The sequence below is a fragment of the Gymnoscopelus braueri genome (genome assembly GCF_963280865.1).
Source record: "Gymnoscopelus braueri genome assembly, chromosome: 13".
Taxonomy (NCBI): Eukaryota; Metazoa; Chordata; class Actinopteri; order Myctophiformes; family Myctophidae; genus Gymnoscopelus; species Gymnoscopelus braueri.
In genome coordinates, this window is record NC_137615.1 from 8,198,362 (window position 1) to 8,225,512 (window position 27,151).

At 38.3% G+C, this 27,151-nt stretch overlaps 5 protein-coding genes across 8 annotated transcripts in view; 3 read left to right on the forward strand and 2 right to left on the reverse strand.

Moving 5' to 3' along the window:
- Window positions 1-2,866, forward strand: part of LOC308098728 (SMH class II histocompatibility antigen, beta-1 chain-like) — a 42,551-nt gene extending 39,685 nt beyond the window's left edge. Inside the window, exons 1-5 of one of the 3 annotated variants that reach the window (XM_080447156.1) lie at window positions 642-761; window positions 925-1,182; window positions 1,287-1,580; window positions 1,796-1,930; window positions 2,230-2,866. In XM_080447156.1, coding sequence (XP_080303282.1) covers window positions 1,026-1,182; window positions 1,287-1,580; window positions 1,796-1,930; window positions 2,230-2,351 — 708 coding nt within the window. In that variant the 5' untranslated portion in view covers window positions 642-761; window positions 925-1,025 and the 3' untranslated portion in view covers window positions 2,352-2,866. Of the gene's footprint in view, window positions 1-641; window positions 762-924; window positions 1,183-1,286; window positions 1,581-1,795; window positions 1,931-2,229 lie in introns of those variants that run through there. The other 2 variants (XM_080447155.1, XM_080447157.1) reach the window with 2 other exon arrangements.
- LOC308098723 (cytoplasmic phosphatidylinositol transfer protein 1-like) overlaps window positions 1-27,151 on the forward strand; it is a gene marked incomplete at its 5' end in the record, with an annotated part of 188,967 nt that overhangs the window by 59,474 nt on the left and 102,342 nt on the right. The gene's annotated exons all lie outside the window — the stretch shown is intronic.
- On the reverse strand, window positions 10,599-26,167 carry LOC308098736 (H-2 class II histocompatibility antigen, A-Q alpha chain-like). 2 transcript variants are annotated; one of them, XM_080447167.1, is made up of 4 exons: window positions 26,097-26,167; window positions 12,171-12,416; window positions 11,739-12,020; window positions 10,599-11,333 (listed from the first exon to the last, which is right to left on the reverse strand). In XM_080447167.1, exons 1-4 carry the CDS (start codon window positions 26,149-26,151, stop codon window positions 11,212-11,214), a joined length of 705 nt encoding a protein of 234 aa, XP_080303293.1. In that variant the 5' UTR covers window positions 26,152-26,167; the 3' UTR covers window positions 10,599-11,211. The 2 variants fall into 2 exon arrangements, with proteins under 2 accessions (XP_080303293.1, XP_080303292.1); XM_080447166.1 differs by lacking the exon at window positions 26,097-26,167 and adding an exon at window positions 14,944-15,109.
- Window positions 17,358-21,549, forward strand: LOC308098727 (rano class II histocompatibility antigen, A beta chain-like). Its single transcript, XM_080447154.1, has 5 exons — window positions 17,358-17,505; window positions 17,678-17,953; window positions 18,076-18,369; window positions 19,456-19,590; window positions 19,867-21,549. The coding sequence occupies exons 1-5, from the start codon at window positions 17,463-17,465 to the stop codon at window positions 19,986-19,988; spliced, it is 870 nt and encodes a 289-aa protein (XP_080303280.1). The 5' UTR covers window positions 17,358-17,462; the 3' UTR covers window positions 19,989-21,549.
- On the reverse strand, window positions 23,049-25,467 carry LOC308098583 (rano class II histocompatibility antigen, B alpha chain-like; the record flags this gene model as incomplete). Its single annotated transcript, XM_080446993.1, has 3 exons — window positions 23,049-23,329; window positions 25,116-25,179; window positions 25,375-25,467. The coding sequence occupies 3 exons, from the start codon at window positions 25,465-25,467 to the stop codon at window positions 23,175-23,177; spliced, it is 312 nt and encodes a 103-aa protein (XP_080303119.1). The 3' UTR covers window positions 23,049-23,174.

The window sequence follows — 27,151 nt, forward strand, 5'->3', positions numbered from 1 at the left end:
CATTTAGCTAAACATGAGGTAATACATCAAATGCATAGAAATAGTAATCTATAGGTAAACCAAGAACCTATAATCAACGTAAATGTCTCACCTAGACACAGGATCTGACATGAATTTTGACCTGAAGGGCAAGGTTCAGTTTATCCCCTGAGCAAGCAGACAGGCTCTAGCTCAATGGTAAGAAATACAAAGAATATTTCATCACTTGCACCGTAAATAGGGTTCGGATTTGAATAGTATCCGAATGCGGGTAGAATAGGAAAGTTACATAGTGCGGCTTTAACATGCAATTAAATATGACATAATTATGTTTAATTATGATCAAATGAACATATTGCATTAGTTGTTGTTATTAATGGTTCCTCAGGAAAAATACATATACAAAATATTTCATCACTTGCACCAGAAATAGGGTTCAAATCCGGGGTAGAATAGGAAAGTTACATAGTGCAGCTTTAACATGTAATTAATTATGACATAATTATGATTAATTATGATCAAATGAACATATTGCATTAATTGTTATTATTTAGACCTCAATAGTGATGAGTGTATGTTATTGTCACATTAAAGGCGGAGTCCTGTTGTGAGACTGCTACAACTTGAATTCATTTTCCTGTTTTTGCTTCATCGTCAGTGTTGAGCTCGCAAGTTAACATCTAACATAGAAAGTTTATCATTGGAGATATTTATTGATCTGAAAGCATGTATTTCAAGAATTTCTCTTTTTTAATTCCTTTCTCTCTTCTCAGTCTGGGTGAGTGGCATACTTTGCATGTATCAATGAAATATTAAATGGCAGAATTTCTTTTTAAGTTAAGATAAATAATATATTTGGCTATACGTACTATATTACAAATTTGGATTTGATGTTTTCATTTTTAATATAACTGACATCATTACATATGTGTCCTTCCTTTACAGTTTCTTCAAATGGAAATTTCTTTCAGCAAACTTCTTACTGTTTAATCAAAGGTCATGATGTTGAGTATATATTAAGTTTATCGTTAAACAAAGAAATTCAAATGACGTTCAACAGCACCCAAGGCAACTGGACAGGACACTCAGCCAAAGGCATTATACTAGCAAAAGCTTGGAGCAATCCTGGTGACAAACATCTTAGAAAACATAACGAGATCATTTTGTGCCGTAACAACATGCCAGTGCTAAAAACAACTTTAGGTAATGAGGAAAATAATCATATGTGTTTTCATTATGCATAGAATACATCTTGGCATACAAGGGGGCGGAAAAATTGCTTCTATATCATAACTTGTTTGTTCCAGATATGCTGACAGCTAAACCCAACATGAGAGTGAAATCAGTGAAGCTGCCCAGTGGCAGACATCCATCCATGCTGGTGTGCAGTGCATACAACTTTTACCCCAAACAAATCCTAGTCACATGGCTGAGAGACGGCCAGGAAATCACTACAGATCTCAGTTCCTCTCAGGTGTTGTCTGATGGAGATTTCTATTATCAATTCCATTCCTTCCTGGAGTACACTCCAACATCAGGAGAGACAATCACCTGCATGGTGGAACACCCCAGCCTCACTGAGCCAATGTTTCAACACTGGGGTGAGGGTGTTTTATCATTTATGTTTACAAAGTATAATTCAACTGAATTCATTTATTGTCATTGTATGAGCAACAACATTAAATTGTGCAACTCATGAGTTACTGCATTAAATAATATCCAAAATTATAAATTAAGAGTTGGTGAAGTTGCACGGTGTAGTTTACTAAACAGTATATGAGTCGTTTCTAAGAGAAGATTTGTGTGAACATTTCAGACTCCTCCCTTCCTGAGTCGGACAGGAATCAAATAGTAGTCGGATCAACTGGTTTGCTGCTTGGCCTGGTCTTTGTGTTCACTGGATTGATCTACTGCAAGAAAAAGTCTGCAGCACAAATCACTCTGAACCAAGGTAAGGACTGACCACAATGACACCTAGATAAGATAAAACCCTTCACTAATTAATCTACTAGTTCTAAATCTACTATGAAGTAACAGCTGGCAAAATTGAGGATGTTAGTGTTTTGAATTAGGTAAAGTTTTAACTTAAAACATGTTTTTTTTGTGCTGCTACATATCATGATCAGGATTCCCTTTGAAAAAGGGATCCTCTAATACTTTGCTGGTTACATTTTATGTTTTAAAAAAAATCTTTCAGCAGTGTTATATATACAATTCTAGAAAAACATCATGTTCAACCGATTTCAACAGATCAGGTGTTGGTTCCTGTTGAAGAACTCCTTCCAACTGGAGGGATGGATGAAGCTTCAGGTCCTGTTGAAGAACTCCTTCCAACTGGAGGGATGGATGAAGCTTCAGAACCAGAACTGTAACCTGTGCATGTGAGGTGGTCTTATTGTAATGCTCTGAAGAATCATAATATGCTGTTGTAATAATATTACAACAGCACTTATATTATAAGTAAAGCCTTGGCGAGTCATATGGCCCCATAGGGCAGGAGCCTATCTCCTGTTTCTGTAGCGTGAGGCAGCCATGATGTACTAGTGCGCCCCCTGGACATGACATTAGTATGTCACCGGGATTTACCCCCAATCCAACCCTTGATGCTGAGTGCCAAGCAGGGAGGCATTGAGTCCCTTTTTTATAGTCTTTGGTATGACCCAGCCGGGGTGTTGTAATATGGCCAGATGTAAATGGGATTTTGGTCATTATTAGGGCAAAACTAGATAATGTTCTATTGATATTATCAAATAGTGTATAGCTGTATATAGTAGCCTACATTATTTAGTTTTTTGTTTATTTTTTCCCCTGCTGATAATCAGAATCAGCTTTATTGTCACATCACAGGTTTACAGGTGTAAAATAGAACATAATGAAATCAGTTGTTGTGCAAGTGTCATCGTTTTTGTTATTTCCATAAAGGGAAGAAGAAGATGAGGGGGCAGGGGGGGAAAGGGGAAGAGAGAGAAAATAAATAAAAAACAATAATGTGAACCTGTAAGTGTACCTGCGATTTGTTGAGATAGAACAGATTTTAGTACCAGTGACAGCTCAAGTAGTTTGGAGTTTTGTTATATGAATTTATAAACTTCAAACCACTTTTTAAAGTAAAACTGTTATAAAAGAGCACTTTGTGGAGTTTTGTTACACGGTTTTGATTGATTGATTGATTGATTTATTGATTGATTGATTGATTGAGCACTTTATTGAAAATTAATTCAAAAGTATAAAAACACAAGAAAGCCTGAAGGCTTGTTTCCATTGTGGTCCTTTCAACACCGCGTGCATCAGTGGGTTTTATTAAACAAGGAATCAAACAAGTTAACCAAATTAACTGCAGTCAGGAAACGGGCAGATACCCTAAAGATAGAGAACTACAAAATTGCACTCAGTGGAGTGCTAATCTACCCAGGACTGTGTAAATTGTGGGTTGTAGCCGCCAGGAACTGAGGAAACAATTGGTAGAAATAGCATTGGTGACAATAGTGGCTATAAGCCTTATTGAACAACTGTTATGGCTATTTTTTGGGATGACTCTTATTCTTTTTTTTTTATGTTCTATTATTGTATGAATATATAGCTTAGTGAAGTGTTTGTCTTTATTTAGTATCTAGTATAAACATGTTTTTGTTATAATTAGTAATGTATCCAGAGTGATGATTTGATCTATCACAAATATATTAATGTTTTTATTATTAAATTGAGACAATAAAACATAAAGCTGACTGATACTGTAATTTGTACCTTAACAGCATGGAATTTGTTTGTTTGCATTTTGTCTGAGCCAATCATTAACAAAAAGCTCTCTCTTTTTAAACCTCCTACACCGACACCTTCTGGTTTGAATGTGTTAAATGGGTGAAATGGAGGGCATCTCTCTATTAGAGCCCCCCAAAGTTAGACATCAGTTACAGTACAGAAGCCACGATTTTAACTTCCCTCTCTTAACACCAGACAAGAGCCTTTCAGAGAGTTTGGGGTCATGAATAATAAAATAAATTCAATCTGGTGAGTTGTCAAGGTGCATCATGGTGTTATGAGAAATGAGCAAGCAAGTTAATAATAATAATAATAATAATAATAATAATAATAATAATAATAATAATAATAATAATAATAATTGCTCAGATTTATATAGCGCTTTTCTAAGTACCCAAAGTCACTTTGGGTACTTAGAAATAAGGAAAGGAAAGGTCAAATAATATCAAAAATATGTTCTTGCCAACAATCAGATTACTATGACTTTCCTAGTCTTTATATTCAAAGTAATTTGGATTGTGTGTATGGTGTATTTTGGAGAAATGTATATAGTTTCTGAACTAATTTAGTACACACTGTTGTGCTATAGCTGTTGTCCCGTACCCCCATAAAGGGAAAACAAAATTATAACTGGTGTTATATAACTGCTGGTAAAAGATAAGGAAACTGGACCCACCCAGTGTTCTTTGAGAAGGAATGATTACTGAAGGCATGAGGAAGAAAACAGAAACATAATAGAACACTGGTAGAGTTTGGTTGCCAAGAAAAGCAACTACATTTGCCAAAGAAATTTCTTCCTCCATCTCTGAACATCAAGTTGAACGTTTAGTTTTGGCGTTCATGCCCTCATTGCAAGTTGATAAAGTCATGCTGTTGTAGAAACCCTGCTTGTCTTGCTGGGTTGGATAGACATACAACAATGCGCACAAGCACTGTAAGCAGAACAAACACTGATTTGCAGGGATACTTGAGTCACTGTTCTTTCAGTCTTGACCAGTGATTCTTAATGTTTCAACTGAACCCACATTTTGTTTTGACCAACAATTCAGAGCCCAATATATTATATAAGTATAAATATTGTCAATCAATCTGTATTTGTTAATATTCTCTGTAGCATCAACCTCTCTCGATCGTACACTGAAGTGAAGCTTTGAAAAGGAGGAAGTTAGAGGTCATTATAATTATGCCAACAGGAATGTTTTTGTTCATTGTTGATGCCAGGGTTACATGTAGTTTTTCTGTTACAATTTCCTTGAGTCGCGATTTTGTTCAGGTCTATAGTTGGTGTATAGTTTACTTAAGGTCCAGACAACAAACTTTAACTTCAATGATTTGTTTAATTTTTTACAGGAGATGCAAAGTTATATAAAATAAACCAGATCAAACACCACTACACCACGTGAATTAAATATCATATATAAATATAATCATAAAATATCTGAACTGTCATAAAATATTTGAATACATTATTTGTTGTTCTGACATTTCATCATGTAAAACATATTCTTCAACTTTTATAGGCCATGTTTACAATCTTTGCAAATAGAGCCACAAATATAGGTTAAATTAATTAAATTATGGGTTCAATTAAAATACATATTTCATATAAAAATATAAAGATGATAAAAAAACTATCAATGAAATAAAGGCTACTTTAACTGTTTTGCACCCTCCCCCCATTACCCATTAGTGTGAACTGAAGCACAAACTCAGTGTAGCACGACTGAAATGGAAGCAGAAAATATGTCAATTAATAGTGAAATATTCACTAAGCTGTGTGAGTGCATCTGTTTACTATATTACAAATATAACTGACGGTACAGTAGTTACTTATTCATCATTCTAAACAGGATAACGCCATGAGCATAATGAAATAGTATTAATTGTAGTCCAAATGTTTAGCTTTAACAAGGAGGAATGTTCCAGTAGTGATGCCCAGCAGACCCAGAGTCAGACCAACTCCACAGAAGACAGCTGGAGCAGAGCTGCTCTCAGTGTTGTCAGGATCTGTGAACAACACATCAATGATACACCATGGAACTGTTTGATCACTCCTTTTACCTTACACACTAGCACTGCGTTCAAACTAAATATTTTACAAGAAATAATATATTTTAAAAATACAACTACATATCTATCTCTTAAAGGGATAGTTGGCCACTCTATCGTTTAGTCACCCCATGGAGACTTGAATTCATGGATATTTTTTAGTTTTTCTTGCATTCCTAAGCCAATCATTTGATGACTGGGCATTTATTTATTATATTATTAAGTCCTTAGAATGTCTTTTTGACCGTCTGTCCTTGGTTTCAGACGTCTTTAATAACTTTAGCAGCGCAATATCACAAACTGCAACTTTACAGAGCTTAGTCGACCAGGTTTGTTTGCACCACCTGTCAGTAATGACGTGGGGCTCTATTCCAGGTTTAATTTGAACAAACCACTAATTACGGATTTCGGACTAGGCAAGAGGCGTTTCCCCGCAAAATTCGGTATTCTATGGCACCCCCCTCACCCGCCAAACACCTGAGCTACCTGTTACATTATGCATAGGTGTGGTTTGGGCGTTACAATGATAAAACCAATCACCGTGCCAGAAGCCATTGCCTTTAAGAGAAGACTGCGCTAGCCGTCATCCCTGATCCAATATGCTCTAGCCTATCTACCTGTCTGCACTGTTGCCTGGTCTGATTATTATAAGCCACATTGGGCTTGTTTTCCTTCTTTTTTCTTTTTTTTATCCAAATACATTTTTATATTAATTTGTAGCCTATTGTGTTCACAATAAGCTTGTCATATTAGTCAGATCCGGAATAGTATATGAAAGCCATTTAAAATATTTATACTATTGGTACACACCGGCTGCTCCCAAATAATTAATTACATCATGTTGCGACAACGCTCCTACGTGGTACACAGACAAACAGTAGCACATGGGTATAATAAATTGGACAGTTATAGGAAAGGTCTATAGCCTACAGTATGTACTCACGTTGGCTGTATTGTTCTATTTCCACCATTCTAATGGATTCCAGGGGTGTGTAAACATCTCTGTAGTAGCTCCATAGTTTCCTCTGAAGTGATGCAGTTAAAGTTAACTTACATCCATATTGTCCCCGTTATCTTTCATCATCCACCTTTGTTCAGTAATCCCAAACAGAGCTAAACTTTAAGTTTACATCAATCAAAGCCTCTCAAACCCAGACACATTGCTGCGATGCGTATGTGCGTCGCCTACCTACCCAAAATAACAGACATACAAGCTATCAACGGCGCTGCGTCATGTCTGTCGACAGCTTACAGATCTGTTATTTTGGACAGCATGCAATGAGGTGCGCGCTCCACGGAGAAGCCTAACACTAAACCAAAGAAGACATTACATTACGTGGTCAACAACATACTAGACATGTAACTTGCTTGGAGCTTTTAATGCAGTGGTTCTCAACCTGTGGGTCGAGACCACAATGGAGCACCCAACGCCTGGCGAGCTTGTAGATCTGCTATTTTCACAATATTTATCTGAGGAACCGAGTCAAACAAAATGGGGGGGTCCCCAGTTCAAATATGGTTATTTTGGGGGGTCATGAACGTAGCGTTTACGCGGGGAATATAATAATAATATAGGCTAATATATATAATATAGGCTATAATATAATATTCACCCGCAGCATGGGTTTAACGAGACAGCAGCCAAAATTAAAATCACACTAGATGATCCTATCATCTTATAAAAAATGTAAGTGCTTAAGATTTTAGCCCAAACCCAACGGGACCCGACCCGGCCCGTCGGCACCGGCTGAGCCGGGTCTACGTTTTTTTTACATCCAAATAAATTCACATATTAATTAATTTGTAGCGTAGGCTATTGTGTTCACAATAAGCAACTTGTCATATTAGTCAGATCCCCAAGAGTATATGAAAGCCATTTAAAATAGTTATATATTCTTACACAGCTGATGCCAAATAATTAATCAACAGGGCAGCGCAACGCAAAAGTAGGTCAAATCAATCAATCAGTCTTGTCATGACGGCAGCAGCAGAGAGCCCCCTTTAAAGTTTAAACCATAACATGACATCTTCAGACTATTGAGCTTTCTTCATGTCTTTTTCACCTCAAAGTAAATGTTGGATTATTTCTTCAAATGAGACACTATGAGAGCACAGGCAGCGGGCAGTAGAAGGTAACATTGGATGTGATTTCTCCATTGCAAAAATGATTACGGTTATTCTATGAAACATATATTTCATAGAATAACCATAATCATTTTTAAAATGGTTGTGGGGCAGTGTATATTTATATAGCCCTATTTGCTCCAAGCTGTTTTTTAAATAAAATATAGACTGTTGGAATAGGGTAGAATGACTCCTGTTCTTAACGAATTACCAAGATTTAATGAGAAATAAGGCTTCTTTAGAAAAATGACTGACGGGCTGGGCTGGGTCTAATTTGTCAATTATTAGTCGAGCCGGGCTGAAATATTTAGGGGATATGAAAGCTAGTTAGTAGTTTGAAGTGCTCATGTGGCCTTATAGTTGCTTCTTTTTGTTTTCATAGACCTGCGGACTGCGGTTGCTTATTTCTCGCCAAGGCTGGCAACACGGCTCATGGTCCAACGCACAAAGCCATTGTAGTGTCTGTGTGCACTTGGCGGGTGATTTTATAAACCAGCGGGTGGTATTAGATTCCACTATCCCCCCTCCCCAAGCCGTACCCATGTGTGGGTTGAGAATGTCAATGTGGGGGATATAGCAACAACACGCCCACGGGCACACCTCCATGCGCAAATAACGGTGTCGGCATAATGGTGACGGGTAGAGCAGGTGCTAGAATAACCTATTGGGGCGGCGCAGCTCCATTATCCGGATTTAACGTGGTTTAGAGGGGGGGAAAACTGCCACAGAATAGAGCGGTTGGCCTCAGAGCCTGGACAGCAGGGGCGCGGCCACTGCCTTCTAATTCAAATCTACAGCCAATGAAGAAAAGGGGGCGGGATCCACATGCAGTGGGTGTTGCATGTAAGGAGCGACGGGAAGCAATTTCTCCTTGAGAAATTGCGGCCGCCATTGTTGTGTACTGCTGTTTGCCTCTAGTCGGACTGTTTAGACGAGTTGCACAGCTCTCAGACCGGTAAGAGGCGTGTCCGCTCAGATTCTGAGCGTAAGTTACATCCCGCCCACAAATACCAGGGTTCTGGCCCAGAAGTTTCCTCGCCCCACGTTTGTATGCGAGAGCTGGCGAAAACTTCTGGGAAATCAGATTAGCTACTGACAGACAGGGAACTTTTGTTCCGCACCAGAAGTTTTAATCACATCATGTTTTTACATTTTTAACCTTACATGAAATCAATTATGACCCAAATATTTATTCATATCATGAAATTATTATAAATTATGCTTTATGAACTTAATGACCATTACTTTTCTGTATTTTAGCAATTTTAGTATTTTTATAGTTGGTATTTTAACTCTCTCAGTGCCACGCCCCGACATATCCCGAGTTTTTCCCGAGTACCCTCAGTGCCAGCACGAGAAATCCCGAGTTTTTACTTTTGACTGTGGTCGCGCTATTCTGTATATTTTTCATGATCACTTTCGCTTCCTGACTACATTAGACTCACCCGGAGCCGGATGTAAAAAAAAAAATTCATTTCCGGGTCACGTTGTTTTTCTCCGGTGATTTTCGGCCAGAATAGGGAAAGTCACGGTTTTTCACACGGTATAAAAAGCGAACGGAGAGGTCCACGTCTACTCTCTTTGGTCTGGGTGACGATCAGTCATCGTAGTCGTGTATCGCATCGTAATTTAGCCTGATCAACGATTGTCAAAAATGTCAACATCCGGTTAGGACCGGATATGACGTGAGCCTGTTTGGGAGGGGGCGAGTGAGCCAGCGAGATCATCAATGTGTCGATTTGTTGCTCTCTACTGGTAGAACTGTATTATGGGTTTAAAACCCCAATCAGATCATTTATTTGAATGAAAAATTACAAAATTAAAAAATAAAAAAAACGCAAATTCCTGGCAGTTTGGGAGTACTTTATGAAAATACTCTTGGCACTGAAAGAGTTAATAACAGCACTTACAACTGGTGTTATATAACTGCTGGTAAAAGATAAGGAAACTGGACCCACCCAGTGTTCTTTGAGAAGGAATGATTACTGAAGGCATGAGGAAGAAAACAGAAACATAATAGAACACTGGTAGAGTTTGGTTGCCAAGAAAAGCAACTACATTTGCCAAAGAAATGTCTTCCTCTATCTCTGAACATCAAGTTGGACGTTTAGTTTGGGCGTTCATGCTCTCATTGCAGGTTGATAAAGTCATGCTGTTGTAGAAACCCTGCTTGTCTTGCTGGGTTGGATAGACATACAACAATGCGCACAAGCACTGTTAGCAGAACAAACACTGATTTGCAGGGATTCTTTGGTCACTGTTCTTTCAGTCTTGACCAGTGATTCTTAATTTGTTAACTGAACCAAAACTTTGTGTTGACCAACAATTCAGAGCCCAATGTATTATATAAGTATAAATATTGTCAATCAATCTGTATTTGTTAATATTCTCTGTAGCATCAACCTCTCTTGATCATACACTGAAGTGAAGCTTTGAAAAGGAGGAAGTTAGAAGTCATTATAATTATGCCAACAGGAATGTTTTTGTTCATTGTTGATGCCAGGGTTACATGTAGTTTTTCCTCATTCTCAGTCACACCACAACATCAAACATTCTTCCTTGTTGTCATGGGAAAGTTCAAGTTCAGTATTGTGGTGTTTTTCTGTTACAGTTTCCCTGAGTCGATATTTTGTTCAGGTCTATAGTTGGTGTATAGTTTACTTAAGGTCCAGATAACAAACATTAACTTCAATGATTTGTTTTATTTTTTACAGGAGATGCAAAGTTATATAAGCTAAACCTGATCAAACACCACTCCATACAAGATTCCAGTTCAAAGTTACAGAAAAGTGCATAAAGTACGGTTACTGTTGGACAACTTCCTGCAGTAAAGATTCAGATTAGGAATTAAATAAACTGTCATAAAATATCTGAACTGTCATAAAATATTTGAATACATTATTGTTTTTTCTGACATTTCATCATGTAAAAATATTCTTCAACTTTTATAGGCCATTTTTACAATCTTTGCAAATAGAGCCACACATATAGGTTAAATTAATTAAATTATGGGTTAAATTAGAATACATATTTAATAGAAAACATAAAGATGATAAAACCATCAATGAAATAAGGGATACTTTAACTGTTTTGCACCCTCCCCCCACTAGTGTGAACTGAAGCACAAACTCAGTGTAGCACGACTGAAATGGAAGCAGAAAATATGTCAATTAATAGTGAAATATTCACTAAGCTGTGTGAGTGCATCTGTTTACTATATTAAAAATATAACTGACAGTAGTTACTTATTCACCATTCTAAACAGGACAATGCCATGAGCACAATGAAGTAGTATTCATTTCAGTCCAAATATTTAGCTTTAACAAGGAGGAATGTTCCAGTAGTGATGCCCAGCAGACCCAGAGTCAGACCAACTCCACAGAAGACAGCTGGAGTAGAGCTGCTCTCAGTGATGTCAGGATCTGTGAACATATCAATGAAACACCGTGGAACTGTTTGATCACTCCTTTTACCTCACACACTAGCACTGCGTTCATACTAAATATTTTACAATAAATTAAGTAACTGAATAATATATTAAAAAGATACAACTACATATCTATCTCTTAAAGGGATAGTTCACCCCAAAAGATTTTTTTCCTATCAATTAGTCACCCCATAGAGAATTCATGGATATTTTTAGTCACCTGCCAGTGCTCCTCACTGGCAGGTGAGCCAGTAAGGTGCACTAGCAGTGGCAACACAGAAATGTGTAGGGAGGGCTAATTGGCATAACAGCTAAACTGGGAAAGGAAAATGGGTTACAAAAATGTCCTACTCTAAATTATTGTAAAGAAAATATAACTTTGAACTTGTAAGGTTCTCACCCCAAAACCTGGTCTCAGGTTCCTGCAGAGCTTCATGCTCCACAGTACAGGCATAGACGTCTCCCTCCTGGGGGGTGAAGGTCAGGGTGGAGATGTGGCGGTAGGTCCGATCAGGATTGATCAGATACGAGAGAACACGATCTTCTACAGTGACTTCCTCATCATTCTTGGTCCACTTCACTTTGATGGAAGGAGGGAAAAAGTGGTTGACAAAGCAGATGAGAGTGTTCTCCTCCCCCATCACCGCTTCATTTTTGGAGTAGATCACAGTCTCAGGAGCATCTGATGGTTAACAAGATCATTTGTTTGGCAGATTGTTAGACTATTTAATTCTTCATAAAATAGTTAGGATATGTCTGACATTATGCAGTACTGTACATCTAAAGTGTACTACTGGTATGAATGGACCCTAACAATGAAAAAAAAACTTACCGTTGACCTGTTTCACTGATTTTTCTTGTAGTACCCAGGTGTCCTTCAGGGATAGGCACCAATGATGTTGGTTGAGCATTTCACCGTAGGCATAGGGACTGTGTGCATCTAATGGGTACCTAGCAGCCCACTCTACCTTTCCTTTCTTATAGTCTGTGTAGTAGATTTCATCATCATCCAATGTCACAGAGATTAGAAAACCACCAGAATCAGAGCACCCATGGGTATATTTAAGTCTATGACTTGCTGAAAAAGAAGAATTCATAAATTATTTTCCAAAGTACTAGCTCTTACAATCATTTTAGGTTACTCTTGTGGGCCAGCACTGGACATGACACTGTACATTTCTGCATGTTTTTTACCTAAACAATGTTCATAGACTGGAACCATGTCAACTGAATCCTAGATTTACATTAAAACCGAGAACGTATTGTGTATTGTAGCACAGACAAGAGAAACAAGGGAAGTAAAGGCAGTCAACAAGAGAGTGAGAGAGAGGGCATGCGCACGCGCGCGCGAGTGAGAGAGAGACAGAGAGAAAGAGTTGTTTCTACTCACCCAAGTCGTCCCCGCACTCCTATAATAATAATAATTGTAATAATAAATATAGCTGCAAGCAGCAATAATACGGGGCCAGTGATTGCAGAGAGAAGAAAGAAAGAAGCAATGATAAGTAATATGCACAATAAGCCATAGAAACATAGAAGACTGAACTTGAGAGAAAGAAGACCATGCAATTAACAAATGAGCATTTTAAACCCTCACTAACCCTAACCTCAGTAAAACTTTGCCTACCCCTAACCTCAAGAAATACTACGCGTAAGCCAACGAATGCGAAATCACGATCGCCTCAACACATTGTCGGGGACAGGGATCGAACCAGTGACCTCTGGACTCATAGGCCGCCTTTCTTCTCATTGAGCTAGAGATATGATAGTCCTTGTGGTGTCTGTTGACATCTATAAGTCTTTCCGTCCCTGACGGACCAGGCCTCTGTTATGCTAAGTACTCTAGATCACTGGTTCCCTAACCATCTACGGATAGAGAAATTGAATGTCTCCTCGGAACAGAAACCAGTGAAAGTAGCCGATCTACAAGCTCACAAAACGTTGCCATCTGAAAGGTTGTGAGATTGTAGATCGGCTATTTTCACAATGAAGTATGTCGTACATTGAAAAAACATACTCTCAAATAAGCATTTCAGGTTATCTTTAACAATTGCTCATGTATTAATTGACACAATCATGTTGTGTGCAATGCAACTTTAATGAAGTCCGCAACAAGTGAGGCTTTAACTGGCGACCCTCAGGTTGTGAGGCACACGTTTAAGCGAGAAGCCATTGGACCAACAGACAAGCACCTGTGAAAAAATAGATCACACAGATGATACAGTTTCACACAAATAGCTGAGAAATCCTGGGTTTAAGTGTTTTTCAAACTGCTCAAAATTGCGGACAATCTAAGGGCGGAGCTTACTGGTCAACGTGATAGATGTGTTCCTCATGAGTAAGCAGGTTTAATGGCTGTCTGCCAAACGAGGCATGACTTTTGCCTGTTTAAAGTTTGCATTTTCAAAAAAATGCTATAGCGCCCCCATTTGACCAATTGGAGTAAGATTGGTTTCAGTGATTTGGAATGACCCTCTACATTATTGCATTTTTTTCAAAGAAATGTGAGTCTGCATGTATGTGTTAGGGGCAGATGAATAATTGTCATAAAACTGCAATATTCATTGGCTCATACGTTATGTCGGCATAAAAAGTTTCATGCAAATTGCTAAAAAATCCCAGGATTCCATAGATTTGAACTGTTTTTCATATAATTCAAAATGATGGGAGATCTAAAGGTCAGAGGTCAAAAGTCAGTGAGTATCAAAGTTGGCTGTATGGCTGTAGGTCAAACAGGGCATGAGTTGTACCTGTTCAAAGTTGGCATTTTCAATTGAGTGCTATAGCGCCACCTTTTGACGAAAGATTGTGAGAATTATTTCTTGATAGTTTTTCATGACCATCTACCTAACATATGGCCGAGTTTCGTAAAAAGCGTATGCACGGTTAAGCCAGAACTGCGAAAAGTGGCAGAAGAAGAAGAAGAAGAATCGGAAGAATAATGCCAATATCAAAACGGAGCCATGCTGGCAGCCTGGCCCTGTAATAATAATAATAATATTTAGTGTTCTGCTATTGCTACATTCCTATGTGTGTGCTCTAATTAATACATGCATTTATTTGATGTGGAAACAGCCATTATGATGTTATTTGGCCTTTCTGTGGCTATTACGTATATGGTTTAATCAATTATGAAATTATGAAAATAGAATCTGACTCATAAACTCTAGCACATAATCATTCAGAAATAAATTGTAAATTATTACAAATTGCAGTCTGCAGTGCACTGTAGAATTGTTTTTAATAGAAAACCATGTACACACACTAATTATCTGCCTCCACATGAACAGTTTAGAGATTAATGTAAAATAGCCTATAATGATAATGATTTAAAAAATGGTTACTGTATATTGCAACTAGCACTTGTGCTCCTTTTTTATTTTATTGAAACAATGAATCTGAAGTTGCTCAGAAGTTACTCAGTGCTTGAGTAGTTTCTTCACTAAATGCTTTCTTAAGTTTACTAAGTAATTATTTGGATGACTTTTGGCTACTCTACCCATGCCTCTGTTTATTATTTATTGATCTTCCCTGAAATGAAGATATGTAATCACTTGCAAAACTACATAAGATCAGGATAGGAAATAATCATGTAGCCTACTTACTTTGTTCATAGGTGCAAACAGCTCCAGAGAAAAGAATACATATTTCAAAGTACATTCTATCGTCTTGTTGAAGTGCTGCAGTATCTACTGTATTAACTCAAGAAAAGGAAGATGTTACTTGATCTCTTTGTGGCGCGAACAGGAAATGATTCATGCAAATTAAGCTGTAGTGTTTCCTCATTCTTGTTAATGTCTCTGTCCCTGAAAAGGACTCTCTCACTTTACTGAAAACCTCAGAGGATTGTTTTAACACATTTAGTTTTTTCCTAAAAAATCGATTAAGAGAAACTTAAAAGAAAGTATTTTTTCAACTTTAATATTTTGCTGCCCTCTCATCACCACCAAGAGGTTACATTAAAAAAAGTATGGTCAGGCCCGCTGCACTTCGCTATCAGGGGCTGTGGTGTTACACTGTTCTGGTTAAATGTCATTTGTGCTCTGCGTGTCAGCTCCACTTTGGGCTCGTTCAGCCCCCACTTCTCTGACAACTCATCACTTCGAGAGGGGATTTTCCTTGATTTTGTTCATGAGGGGATTCCTGAGAAATGTCTGTCTGTCCCAAGCGTTAGACAGTGACGTTTTCTCTGGGGAAGGAGCGGGACAATATTGAGGGGAAATAGGGAGCTATTTCCCTCAGTATTGTCCCTTTCCTTCACTGTTCCGTGATTCTGACTTTGGTATGGTCTAACTCCCCGTGGGGCGGACTATGTCAGCCTCCTCTGCAGTGACCACACTTTCCGTTAAGAAACAGTTTGTCCTTAGTAATAGAGCAAGGATTTTTTTTCACACTGTGCCAGTCCGATTTGAAACAGTTTCTCTTGGAGATGTATGTTTTCCCTTGGATGGACGATTACGAGATGGGGAGGGGCGGGACTCCCAGCCCCCTATTGAGCCCCAAAGTGCTCAAAAGTGCTCAATAAGTGTGCCTCACACGTATTTCAGAGCAGATGTTGTATGTATGGCTTGTTGTAGGACAACTGTTACCCAAATTCTGCTGACGACCTCTACAATCGCATTTGCAACTTGAAAAGTGTGCTCCTCGGAGCACAGGTCTCTGCCAACCCAGGACCCGCAAACTTTGGTCATAGCCACTTGGAATGGGAAATTCTTGATCACATGACCACAGAGATAATGTGTACTTCGGACAAAATCTGTAGGAGTAGTAGCAAAATGTGTGTTTTGAAGAAAACACAAAAATGGCTCCACCGCCGGCAGCCGCCGGCAGTCACTACCGGCAGCTGCCGCTCCTCCACCGGCAGTTCCGCGGCAGCTTCCACTGCCGGAAAATGCGCTTGCTCCTTCTGCTACGTTGAGGAACAAATGCCACCCTTTTAACATTGCCCTATTATATAGCTAGATTTTTGCCAAACAAATCTTTTGATATACATTTTGTCCAAACATCTCTTAAATCGTCACACATTATCTCTAGTAGTGTGATCAAGACAGATCTGTCCGATTCTTCATATTCCATCAACATTGCTGGCCCACAATAACATACCTGACTTGGCGGAGACCTGTGCTCTGAGGAGCACCTTTTCTAGTCTTTACATTTAATTATTTTTCATAGTTTTACTCCATTTGTTGATGACGTGCAAGAGTGACAATAAAACACAGGAGCTTGGGGCGGCCATAGCTGCCATAGCTGAGTGGTTAGTGAGCCCGCCTAGGGAGCCAGAGGCCCTGGTTGCCCCAGGTACGATTTCAGGCCACGCCAGCATATGTGTCGATGAAATGAAATTTGTCCCTGTGCAAGACTCTTAACCCCTAATTGCTCACAGGCCCTCATTGGAAACAAGCCCGCAAGGACTCTCATGAACGTCCTGTTAAAAGGAATTATCCTTATCCTTATCCTACTACCTGACTCCCATGTATTTTTTAAAAAGGCGTTTGGCTGACTGTCTAACTATGTACACTAATGTACACGTAGCGAGGGCAGTACAGTACCAATGTACGTGATGTGTGGACAAAATCAGTAATATGAGAATTTTTTTTTTGTGCAATAACCAGACTCCTGGTGGCGCAATAACAGGCCGATGTGAACAATTTGGGGCAAAGGTTCTGCTCTGGCATCCAGGGAGTGTGTATCTCCCCCATCCCTCCTCCTCTTAAAGAGGAGGAGGGATGGGCGGAGAGGTGGAGAGGGATAAGCCTCTTGCTCCCCTATCAAAAAGAAAGGTTTTTAATCTAGTAATTACTAATTAGCAAAGTTGGCATTACTAATGATGAATAGACAACCCTCATCACAGTAAGTTAACACATTATTATTACTAAATGTATTTACAGTGCCTGGGAAAAACACAGATATATCCAAGAAACGTAGTCGTGCTTGCCTTGACTTTAGACCTCACTAGTGAGTGTATTTTATTGTCACATTAAAGGCGGAGTCTCATTGTGAGAGAGCTGTGACTTTCATTCATTTCCTTCTGTTTGTTTCATCGTCAGTATTGAGCTCCTGTGCACAACTTAACATCTCCTGACACAGAACCTTTATTGCTGGATATATTTATTGATATGAAAGCATGTATATCAAGATTTTTTTTACTTTCTCTCTTCTCGGTCTGGGTGAGTGAAATTACTTTCTATGTATCAAAGAAATATTAAATGGCAGTATTTCTTTCTTGTAAGTTAAGTTACAGATATTATTGAGCTATAGTAGGTACTATATTACAATTTTAGTTGATTGATTCGTTTTTAGTATAAATAACATCAATACTTTTGTGTCATTCCATTACAGTTTCTTCGAATGGAAATTTCTTTCAGGCAATTGCTTACTGTTCAATCAAAGGTCATGATCTTGAGGAAATCGAGTACATCCAAACTTTAGGTTTAAACAAAGAAACATCTATAGCCTGGAACAGCACCCAAGGCAACTGGACAGGGCACACAGCCTTTGGCATAGGACTAGCAAAACGTTGGAACACACATGGCACACAATATATCCCCATATATGAGGTGCACATTTTGTGCTATGACAACATACCAGCGATAAGAAAATACTTCAATCATGGAGGTAATGGAGAAGAAATGCCATGTGTGTACATACATAATATGCATCTAATAAATCTCAGGGAATACAAGGGTGCTGCAAAATTGTGAGCAATATATTTCTATTCCATATCTTGTTTGTTCCAGGTGTATTTACAGCTAAACCCAACATGGCAGTGAAATCAGTGAAGCCGTCCAGTGGCAGACATCCATCCATGCTTGTGTGCAGTGCATACAACTTTTACCCCAAACAAATCCTAGTCACATGGCTGAGAGACGGACAGGAAATCACTACAGATATCAGTTCATCTCAGGTGTTGAGTGATGGAGATTTCTATTATCAATTCCATTCCTTCCTGGAGCACACTCCAACATCAGGAGAGACGATCACCTGTATGGTGGAACACCCCAGCCTCACTGAGCCAATGTTTCAACACTGGGGTATGAGTGTGTTATAGGGCTGGGACTCGATTCAAAAAAATGTATCTAATTAATTAGAGACTTTGTAATTAATTAATCGCAATTAATCACATTTTAATCGCATATCAATATTTGACCTGAGAACAGTGAAAAGCAATTTTTTCAAATGGATTTTGGCATAAGTCTTTAAGTACATGTACTCAAGAACTGTACTTAAGTACAATTTCGAGGTATTTGCACTTGACTCGAGTATTTCCAATTTCTAATACTTTTACTTCTACTCCACACTATATCTCAGAGGCAAATATTGTACTTTTACTCCACTACAATTATTTGAAAACTTTAGTTACTAGTTACTTTGTAGATTTCGATTATTATTACAAAACATACAGTAACCACTTAAGCCCTATATTGGCCATTTGAAAATAGCAGATCTACAAGCGCAATGCATTGTTAGCTTGTAGATCTGCTATTTTCCACCACTGGAGGCTGGTAGAGTGTGTTGTTACTGTTGTTTTATAGTAGTTTAATTAATTACCGCATCGTGCACCGCAAAACGCGTCACGCGCTGGAGCCCCAAATAGGCCTGGCCCACCACATTTCACAACCCGGAAGAAGGGGTGATTTCGGCCCATGTGCTGTGTGAGCAACTCAATGCAAGTGGATGGGAGGGGATATCGGGTGCCCTCTCTATTATTTTTAACTCTATGGCTGCAGCTTGTTGTTGTGTGAGAAGCACGTTGGGGTTGGTGCGCTGGTATGATCGGTCCGTCTGAAACTCGTCCAGCGAGAAACGTTCCGCGGTGCAAAAATAGGTGCGATTAAAATATGTTTAAAAAAAATTACGCAATATTTTTTCTGCAATTAATTGATCGAAATTAACGCGATAAAGTCCCGGCCCTAGTGTTTATTGAATTATGTATGATTAAATTCAATTATGTTATTGTTATTGTCGTTGCAGGAGCAACAACATTAAAATGTTCAACTCATGAGTTACTTTACTGCATTAAATAATATCCCAAATTATAAATTAAGAGTTGGTGAAGCTGCACGGTGTACTAAACAGTATGAGTCGTTTCTAAGAGAAGATTTGTGTGAACATTTCAGACTCCTCCCTTCCTGAGTCAGACAGGGATCAAATAGTGGTTGGATCAACTGGTTTGCTGCTTGGCCTGGTCTTTGTGTTCACTGGATTGATCTACTACAAGAAAAAGTCTGCAGCACACATCACTCTGAACCAAGGTAAGAGGACCACAATCACACCTACAGATAACTCCTTCACTAATTAATCTAGTTAACTGTTTCTAAATTGAAAATTAAGGAACTGGAGACAAAATAATTAGGATGTTTTCAATTCACCTTTACTCAACTGTGATGCATGTTTTTGTTGTTTTTGTGTTGTTGGGGGGTCTTGGTCATGTCTCTCTTAGGAGACTTTACTAGTTAAATGAAGGTTTAAAAAAAGACTTTATACATTTACAATTCTAGAAAATAATAATGCTCTACTGATGTCAACAGATCAGGTGTTGGTTCCTGTTGAAGAACTCCTTCCAACTAGGAGGATGGATGAAGCTTCGGGTCCTGTTGAAGAACTCCTTCCACCTGGAGGGATGGATGAAGCTTCAGAACCAGAACTGTAACCTGTGCATGTGAGGTGGTCTTATTGTAATGCTCTGAACAATCATAATGTACTGCTGTTATATTGCCAGATATACATTTAGGTTAGAGCAAAGCTAATTATGTTCGTATTCCTTTAAGAAGAGAGTCAGAGGGAGAACAGGAGCCATTACTATTTTAAAAGGTTTTACATTTTGTTGTCATGACAAAAAGACAATAGTGGCTGAAGGCCTTATTGAAAAATCATCATTTGTCACTATTTTGGGGATGGATTGTTTTCTTATTTCTATCTTTTATCTTTTGTTTTATTCATAGAGCTTAGTGAAGTGTGCAAGTGTCAGTGGTGGAAGTACTCAGATTTTGGACAATATAAAAGTACTCCGTTACAAATGTGACTTTAGTAAAAAAGTACAAAAGAACTGGCGTCAAAATACTGTATACATACAGTACCAAACTGAAAGTACTCAAATGTTTCAAAATCTTTTGAAAATAGCAGATATTCAAGCTCACAACGTGTCACATCGTGTTGTGAGCTTTTAGATTGGCTACTTACAGTACGAATAGCTTAAGTATAAAATAAGTGGTTAATGTTTGTTTTATGATATAATCATTTTAATCTGCTAGTAATTAAAGTGGAGTAGGCTACTTGAGTGAATGTACTTAGTTACTTTCCACCACTGGTGTTTAGTATAAAGGACATGATGATCTTATGCTGCATTGTTTTTCCCAGTTATAATTAGTCTGTAATGTATCCAGATGAATGATCATATCTATGGCAAATATATTACTGTTTTTATGAATAAATTGGTCATAAAACGCAGAACTGACTGATTCTGTAATTTGGTCTTTAACAGCATAGAATCTAGATAATATTTGTATTTTGTCACTCATTAACGTAAAAGCCTTTACAATAATTTGTTATCCTACATCAAACACCTTCTACTGTAGTTTGAAAGCGTTAAATGGGTGAAATGGAGTTATCTCTCTCTTAGAGCCCTCATCAGTTACAGTAGCCATGATTTTAACTTCCCTCTCTTAACACCAGACAAGAGCATTTCAGAGAGGTTTTGTGTCAGAAATAATAAGGCAAGTTCAAGCTTATTTCTGTGTAACTGATCTGGTAAAGAACTTGTTGAAGTTGTATTGTGTGATTCATCAGGGTGTTATATTGGCCATGAGCAAGCAAGCTGGCTAACCATCTGGTCTAGACCTATAGCTGAGCTATCAATTCAGATAAGTTGCATGTTTAGATATTTACATGGCAGTTAAAAGTGTAACATTTAACTAAAAACAGTGGCCTGAGAAAATACATTTCCTACAGGCATGCCAAAAGCCTTCTGGATTAGTGTGCAATTAGATTTCCCTAGGTTTAAAAATATTCAATATAAAATGGTTTATGTGTATGGTGTGTTTTGGTTAAATATGTATATTTATTTCTGAGCTTGTAAGCTGTTGTGCTATGCAGTAGCTGTTGTCCTGTCCCTCCATAAAATAAAACAAAATTATACCTGAAGGAAAAGAGAAGGAAACTGGCAACGATAATTAAGTCACTGCCAGTGTTCTTTGAGAAGGAATGATTAGTGAAGTCATGAGGAAGAAAACAGAAACATAATAGAATGCAGGTGGAGGTTGAATGCCAAGAAAAACAACTACATTTGCCAAAGAAATGTCTATGACTGCTTAAATCAGACATCACCCCACAATCTTAAATTAAAGGTAGGGTAAGTGATATGTTTTTGTTAAAATAAGTGTTAATAGCTAGAGGCTAAAGCTATATTCTGATAGTATCATTGATATATAGTGTTTGTTCAGTAACTCTGTAAGGAGTCTCCCCGTCTCTCCTGCTCTTATCTCTTATTAAACAGAAAATTGATTTTCAGGTCGGGATACCTATTTTAACCAATCAGGAGAGAGAACCTGCACAGAATACAGATTAAACAAGTGAAATTGGAAGCGATGGCACTACAAATGAGCAGACAAAACTGGAACACTACAAAATATAAGCTGATAAATGGGTACTCTTTTACTGAACAAAGACTCTATAGCAATGATTACTATCATAATATAGTGCTTTAACCTTTAAACAAAAAACAAAAAAATCACTTAGGCTACTACCTTTAACCCATTGATACCTGGAACGCATCTGTGTCACTTTAGATTTCTTTGGCTATTCAAAAATAGCAGATATACAAGCTCATAGCGCGGCACGGAGTGCCGCGCTATGAGCTTGTATATCTGCTATTTTTGAAAAATCAAGGAGAAACATTTTTGGGTTTTTCTTTCAAAAAATTGTTAGGATTTAGAAGACATTTCTAGAATCTTCTCAGGTCTTAATGGGTTAACTAAATACTCAATCATGTGAACAAGTGCAAACAGCTCCAGATAACAGTTTAATTTCCTAATATTGTCATCGGTCTGTTAATATAATAATAGTAATCCTAGTCAGTTAATATTCTCTTTTGTATACTGGAGTGAAGCTTTGAGAAGGAGGAAGCTACAGGTTGTTGTGATGTTGCCAAACAGGAATGTTTTTGTTCATTGTTGATGCCAGGGTTAGATTTTTGTTTTTCCTCATTCTCAGTCACAAAACAACATCAAACATTCTTCCTTGTTGTCATGGGAAAGTTTAAGTTCAGTTTTACTTAGGTGTTTTTCTGTTACAGCTCCCTTGAGTCGAGATTTTATTCAGCTCTATAGTTGGTGTATAGTTTACTTAAGGTCCAGACAACAAACATAAACTTCAATTTGTTTTATTTTACAGGAGATGCAAAGTTATATAAACTAAAGCATGACAAACACTGCATACAAGATTCCAGTTCTTACTGAAAAGTGCATAAAGTACAGTTACTGTTGGACAACTTCCTGCTGTAAAGATTCAGATTAGGACTTAAATAAACTGTCATAAAATATCTTTGGAACACATTCTTTGTTTCACATTTTACATTTTATCAAGTAAAAAATATTCTTAAACTTGTATAGGCCATGTTTAAAATGTTTGCAAATAGATTAATTCAGTTATGGGCTAAATTAAAATACAAATGTATATAAAACGAATTAAAATTAATTAAATAAAGTCTATAGTGAAATATTCACTAAGCTGTGTGAGTGCATCTGTTTACTATATTAAAAATATAACTGACGGTACAGTAGTTACTTATTCATCAATCTAAACAGGACAATGCCATGAGCATAATGAAGTAGTATTCATTTCAGTCTAAATATTTTGCTTTAACAAAGAGGAATGTTCCAGTAGTGATGCCCAGCAGACCCAGAGTCAGACCAACTCCACAGAAGACAGCTGGAGCAGAGCTGCTCTCAGTGATGTCAGGATCTGTGAACAACACATCAATGATACACCATGGAACTGTTTGATCACTCCTTTTTTTACCTTACACACTAGCACTGCGTTCATACTAAATATTTTACAAGCAATTAAGGAATATATTTAAAAAATACAATCTCTTCAAGGTAGGTTAAGTGATATATTTTGGTTAAAACAAAACGTTTTTTTGTTAAAAGGTTAAAACTCTATATATTCTGATGGAATCATTGCTATTGAGCGTTTGTTCAGTAACAGGGTTCTCCTTGTCTCTCCAGCTCTTTGATAAACAAAATATACATTTTCAGGTAGTTGACAAAATGTTAGCCAATCAGGAGAGAGAACCCATTTATCAGCTTCATTTTAATGTGTTCCAGTTCTAATTTTGTCTGCAAATGTATTTTTGTCATCAATTCTTCCAATTTCACTTGTTTAATCTGTATCCTGACTGAGTTATCTATCCTGAGTGGATAAAATTGGTATCCTGACCTGAAAAGGCATGTTATGTTTACTAAAGAGCTGGAGAGACATGGAGACTTGTGTTACTGAACAAATACTCTATACTGTAGCAATGAGTACTATCAGAATATAGAGCTATAAGAAAATCACTTACCCTACCTTTAACAACACACTTTTTATTGTATTTTATTTGATTGTTGGGATATCAATTATGACTGGCCATCAAAACTTTGAACTGGTCAGGCGCTCAGGTGGTGCAGGGGTAAAGTAAACTGCCCACCACCATGAAGTCTAGAGGCTAGAACCCACTGTAGTGAATCCGTCTTGGACGAGGGTCACAATAAGAACATCATTTGTCCATGTTGGGGCACCTGATTCGGATGCTATCAATGCATTGAATGGGACATTATCACCTTTTATTAGACCATTGAATGGGCGAAGTAGGCGACATACTGACCTACCCGCGATTTATCAGACCATTCATTGGGTGTTATCAAGACATACTGACCTACCAACGGAGATGACTTAAATAGTTCAGTTTCGGTTTTGGTTTTGGTTTCGTACCATGACAGAGGCGCGCAGTCTCAGGCAAACTGTCACCCCGTGAAGGACCACCGAGGGAGCTAAAGCGACCGAGTTGCCGTCCTGAACGGTGTGACGTTCGCCTGAGCCTACTCAGCGCCGTTGGAGTTATATACCGATAGGCACAGAATCGTAAATATTGTTGTGGGGACTGCTCCGCCTCCAAGTAGGTCAGTAGCTCCTGATTACGCCCAATGAATGGTCGGACAAATCGCGGGTAGGTCCGTATATCGCCTACTCGTCGCCTACTCGCCCATTCAATGGTCTGATAAAGCGTGATAATCTCCCATTCAAAGCATTCGAAGCCGGTGGTTGGGGAGGGAAGTCGGGTGGCAAGAGTGATCTTGGTCACTGCACTAGCGACTGCTATGGGCTTGGGTGGATCCTGTCAGTGGGGACTGTTGAACGGGAGGAGTAGGACGGAGGCACTCCCGGTGGGTGCTCCTCACTGGCAGGTGAGCCAGTAAGGTGCACTAGCAGTGGAAACACAGAAATGTTTAGGGAGGGCTAATTGGCATAACGAGAAATGGGTTAAAAATAATCCTACTCTAAAGTAAGAATATATACCACTATATACATATGCATACATATATATATATATATATATATATATATATATATATATATATATATATATATATATATATATACACACACATACACACACACACACACACACACACACACACACACACACACACACACACACACACACACACACACACACACACACACACACACACATATAACTTTGAACTTGTAAGGTTCTCACCCCTTGTAAGGTTCTCACCCCAAGACCCGGTCTGAGGCTGCAGAGCTTCATGCTCCACAGTACAGGCATAGACGTCTCCCTCCTGGGGGGCAGTGGTGGCTTATCCAACGGGCTTGAGGTGCTGAAGCACCTCAATCCCGGGGGGCACCGAACCGGGTCCAAGCACTGGGCACCACGAAGGGTTAATCCGCCCCTGCTGGGGGGTGAAGGTCAGGGTGGAGATGTGGTGGTAGGTCCGATCGGGATTAAGTAAATATGAGAGAACATGATCTTCTACAGTGATTTCCTCATCATTCTTGGTCCACTTCACTTTGATGGAAGGAGGGGAAAAGTGGTTGACAAAGCAGATGAGAGTGTTCTCCTCCCCCATCACAGCTTCATCTTTGGAGTAGATCACGAGTCGCCCCCCTTTCCTATAATGATAATAATATTTAGTGTTCTTCTATTGCTACATTCTTACTGTATGTGTGTGCTCTGATTAATACATGCATTAAATTGATGTGGAAACAGCCATTATGATGTTATTTGTCTTTTCTGTGGCTATTATATGGTTAAATCAATTATGAAAATATTATCTGACTCATAGACTAGCACCTAATCATTTAGAATAATTTAGTCTGCAGTGCAACTGCATTTCAGTGTATTTTTTTTTAAATAGAAACCCATGTACACACTAATTATCTGCCTCCAAATGAGCAGTTTAGAGATTAATGTAATATATAGCCTATAATGATAATGATTTAAAAATGGGTATATTGCAACTAGCACTTGTGCTCCTTTTTTATTTTATTGAAACAATAAATCTGAAGTTGCTCAGAAGTTACCCAGTGCTTGAGTAGTTTCTTCACTAAATTTTAGCTTTCTTAAGTTTACTAAGTAATTATTTGGATGACTTTTGGCTACTCTACCCACCTCTGTTTATTACTGATCTTCCCTGAAATGAAGATATGTAATCACTACATAAGTTCAGGATAGGAAATAATCATGTAGCCTACTAACTTTGTTCATAGGTGCAAACTGCTCCAAAGAAAATAATAAATATTTCAAAGTACATTCTATCGTCTTGTTGAAGTGCTTCGGTAACTCAAGAAAAGGAAGATGTTACTTGATCTCTTTGTGGCGCGAACAGGAAATGATTCATGCAAATTAGGCTGTATAGTGTTTTCTCATTCTTGTTATCTTATCTCTGTCCCTGAAAAGGGACAGAGATATTTTTTCAACTTTCATAATGTATGTATATATTTTGCTGCCCTCTCATCACCACCACGTTCAGCCCCCACTTCTCTCTGTGACAACTCGTCAGAGAGTGGAGTGGATTTTCCTTGATTTTGTTCATGAGGGGATTCCCCGAGAATTGATTGATTGATTGAAATTTTTATTAGGCAAAAGAATGTAAAACAACACAGTTACATTTATAATGCTTTTGTCTAAAAGGTCCGGCCAAAAAAGTCCTTGCGGACTTGTTTCCGTTGGGGTCCTTGAGTTAATTTCATAGACATAATAGTAGCAACCAAACAGTTCAAAAATCAACATGAAATACAGATAATACAGAAAAAGTACCACTATGTACAAAAAAAGCATTTAAAAAATATATGTACAAAAAGAAAGGGGGGGGGGAAGCATGGAAAAATAAAAAATTATATACAAAAAAAGCATGAGGAAATACAAAATATGTACAAAAAGAGGAGGGGGGGGGGTCGTCTGTCTACAGGGAAACTGGTACTAGCTCCTCTTTCGGCCTCCAGAAAGATGGGTTTTTAGGGCTGTTTTGAATGAGCCCAGCGAACTGCATTTTTTGAGGGATGGGGTTAGACTATTCCATTCCTTGGTGGCTGTGCTATAGAAGGAGAATTTGCCCATGTTTGTTTTATGGGTGGGTGGTACCAGATTGTTGTTTACGCTCCCTCTAGTTTCGTGGCTGTGGGTGTCACTAACTTTTTCGAGGTATTTATACAGATATGCGGGTATAGGGTAGCCTGGTAAACCCTCCCTCCGGAAATCTCAATTCCATTTCATTTCAGGAGTGAGTCTGGCCTGATCCGCCTGTCTGCAAT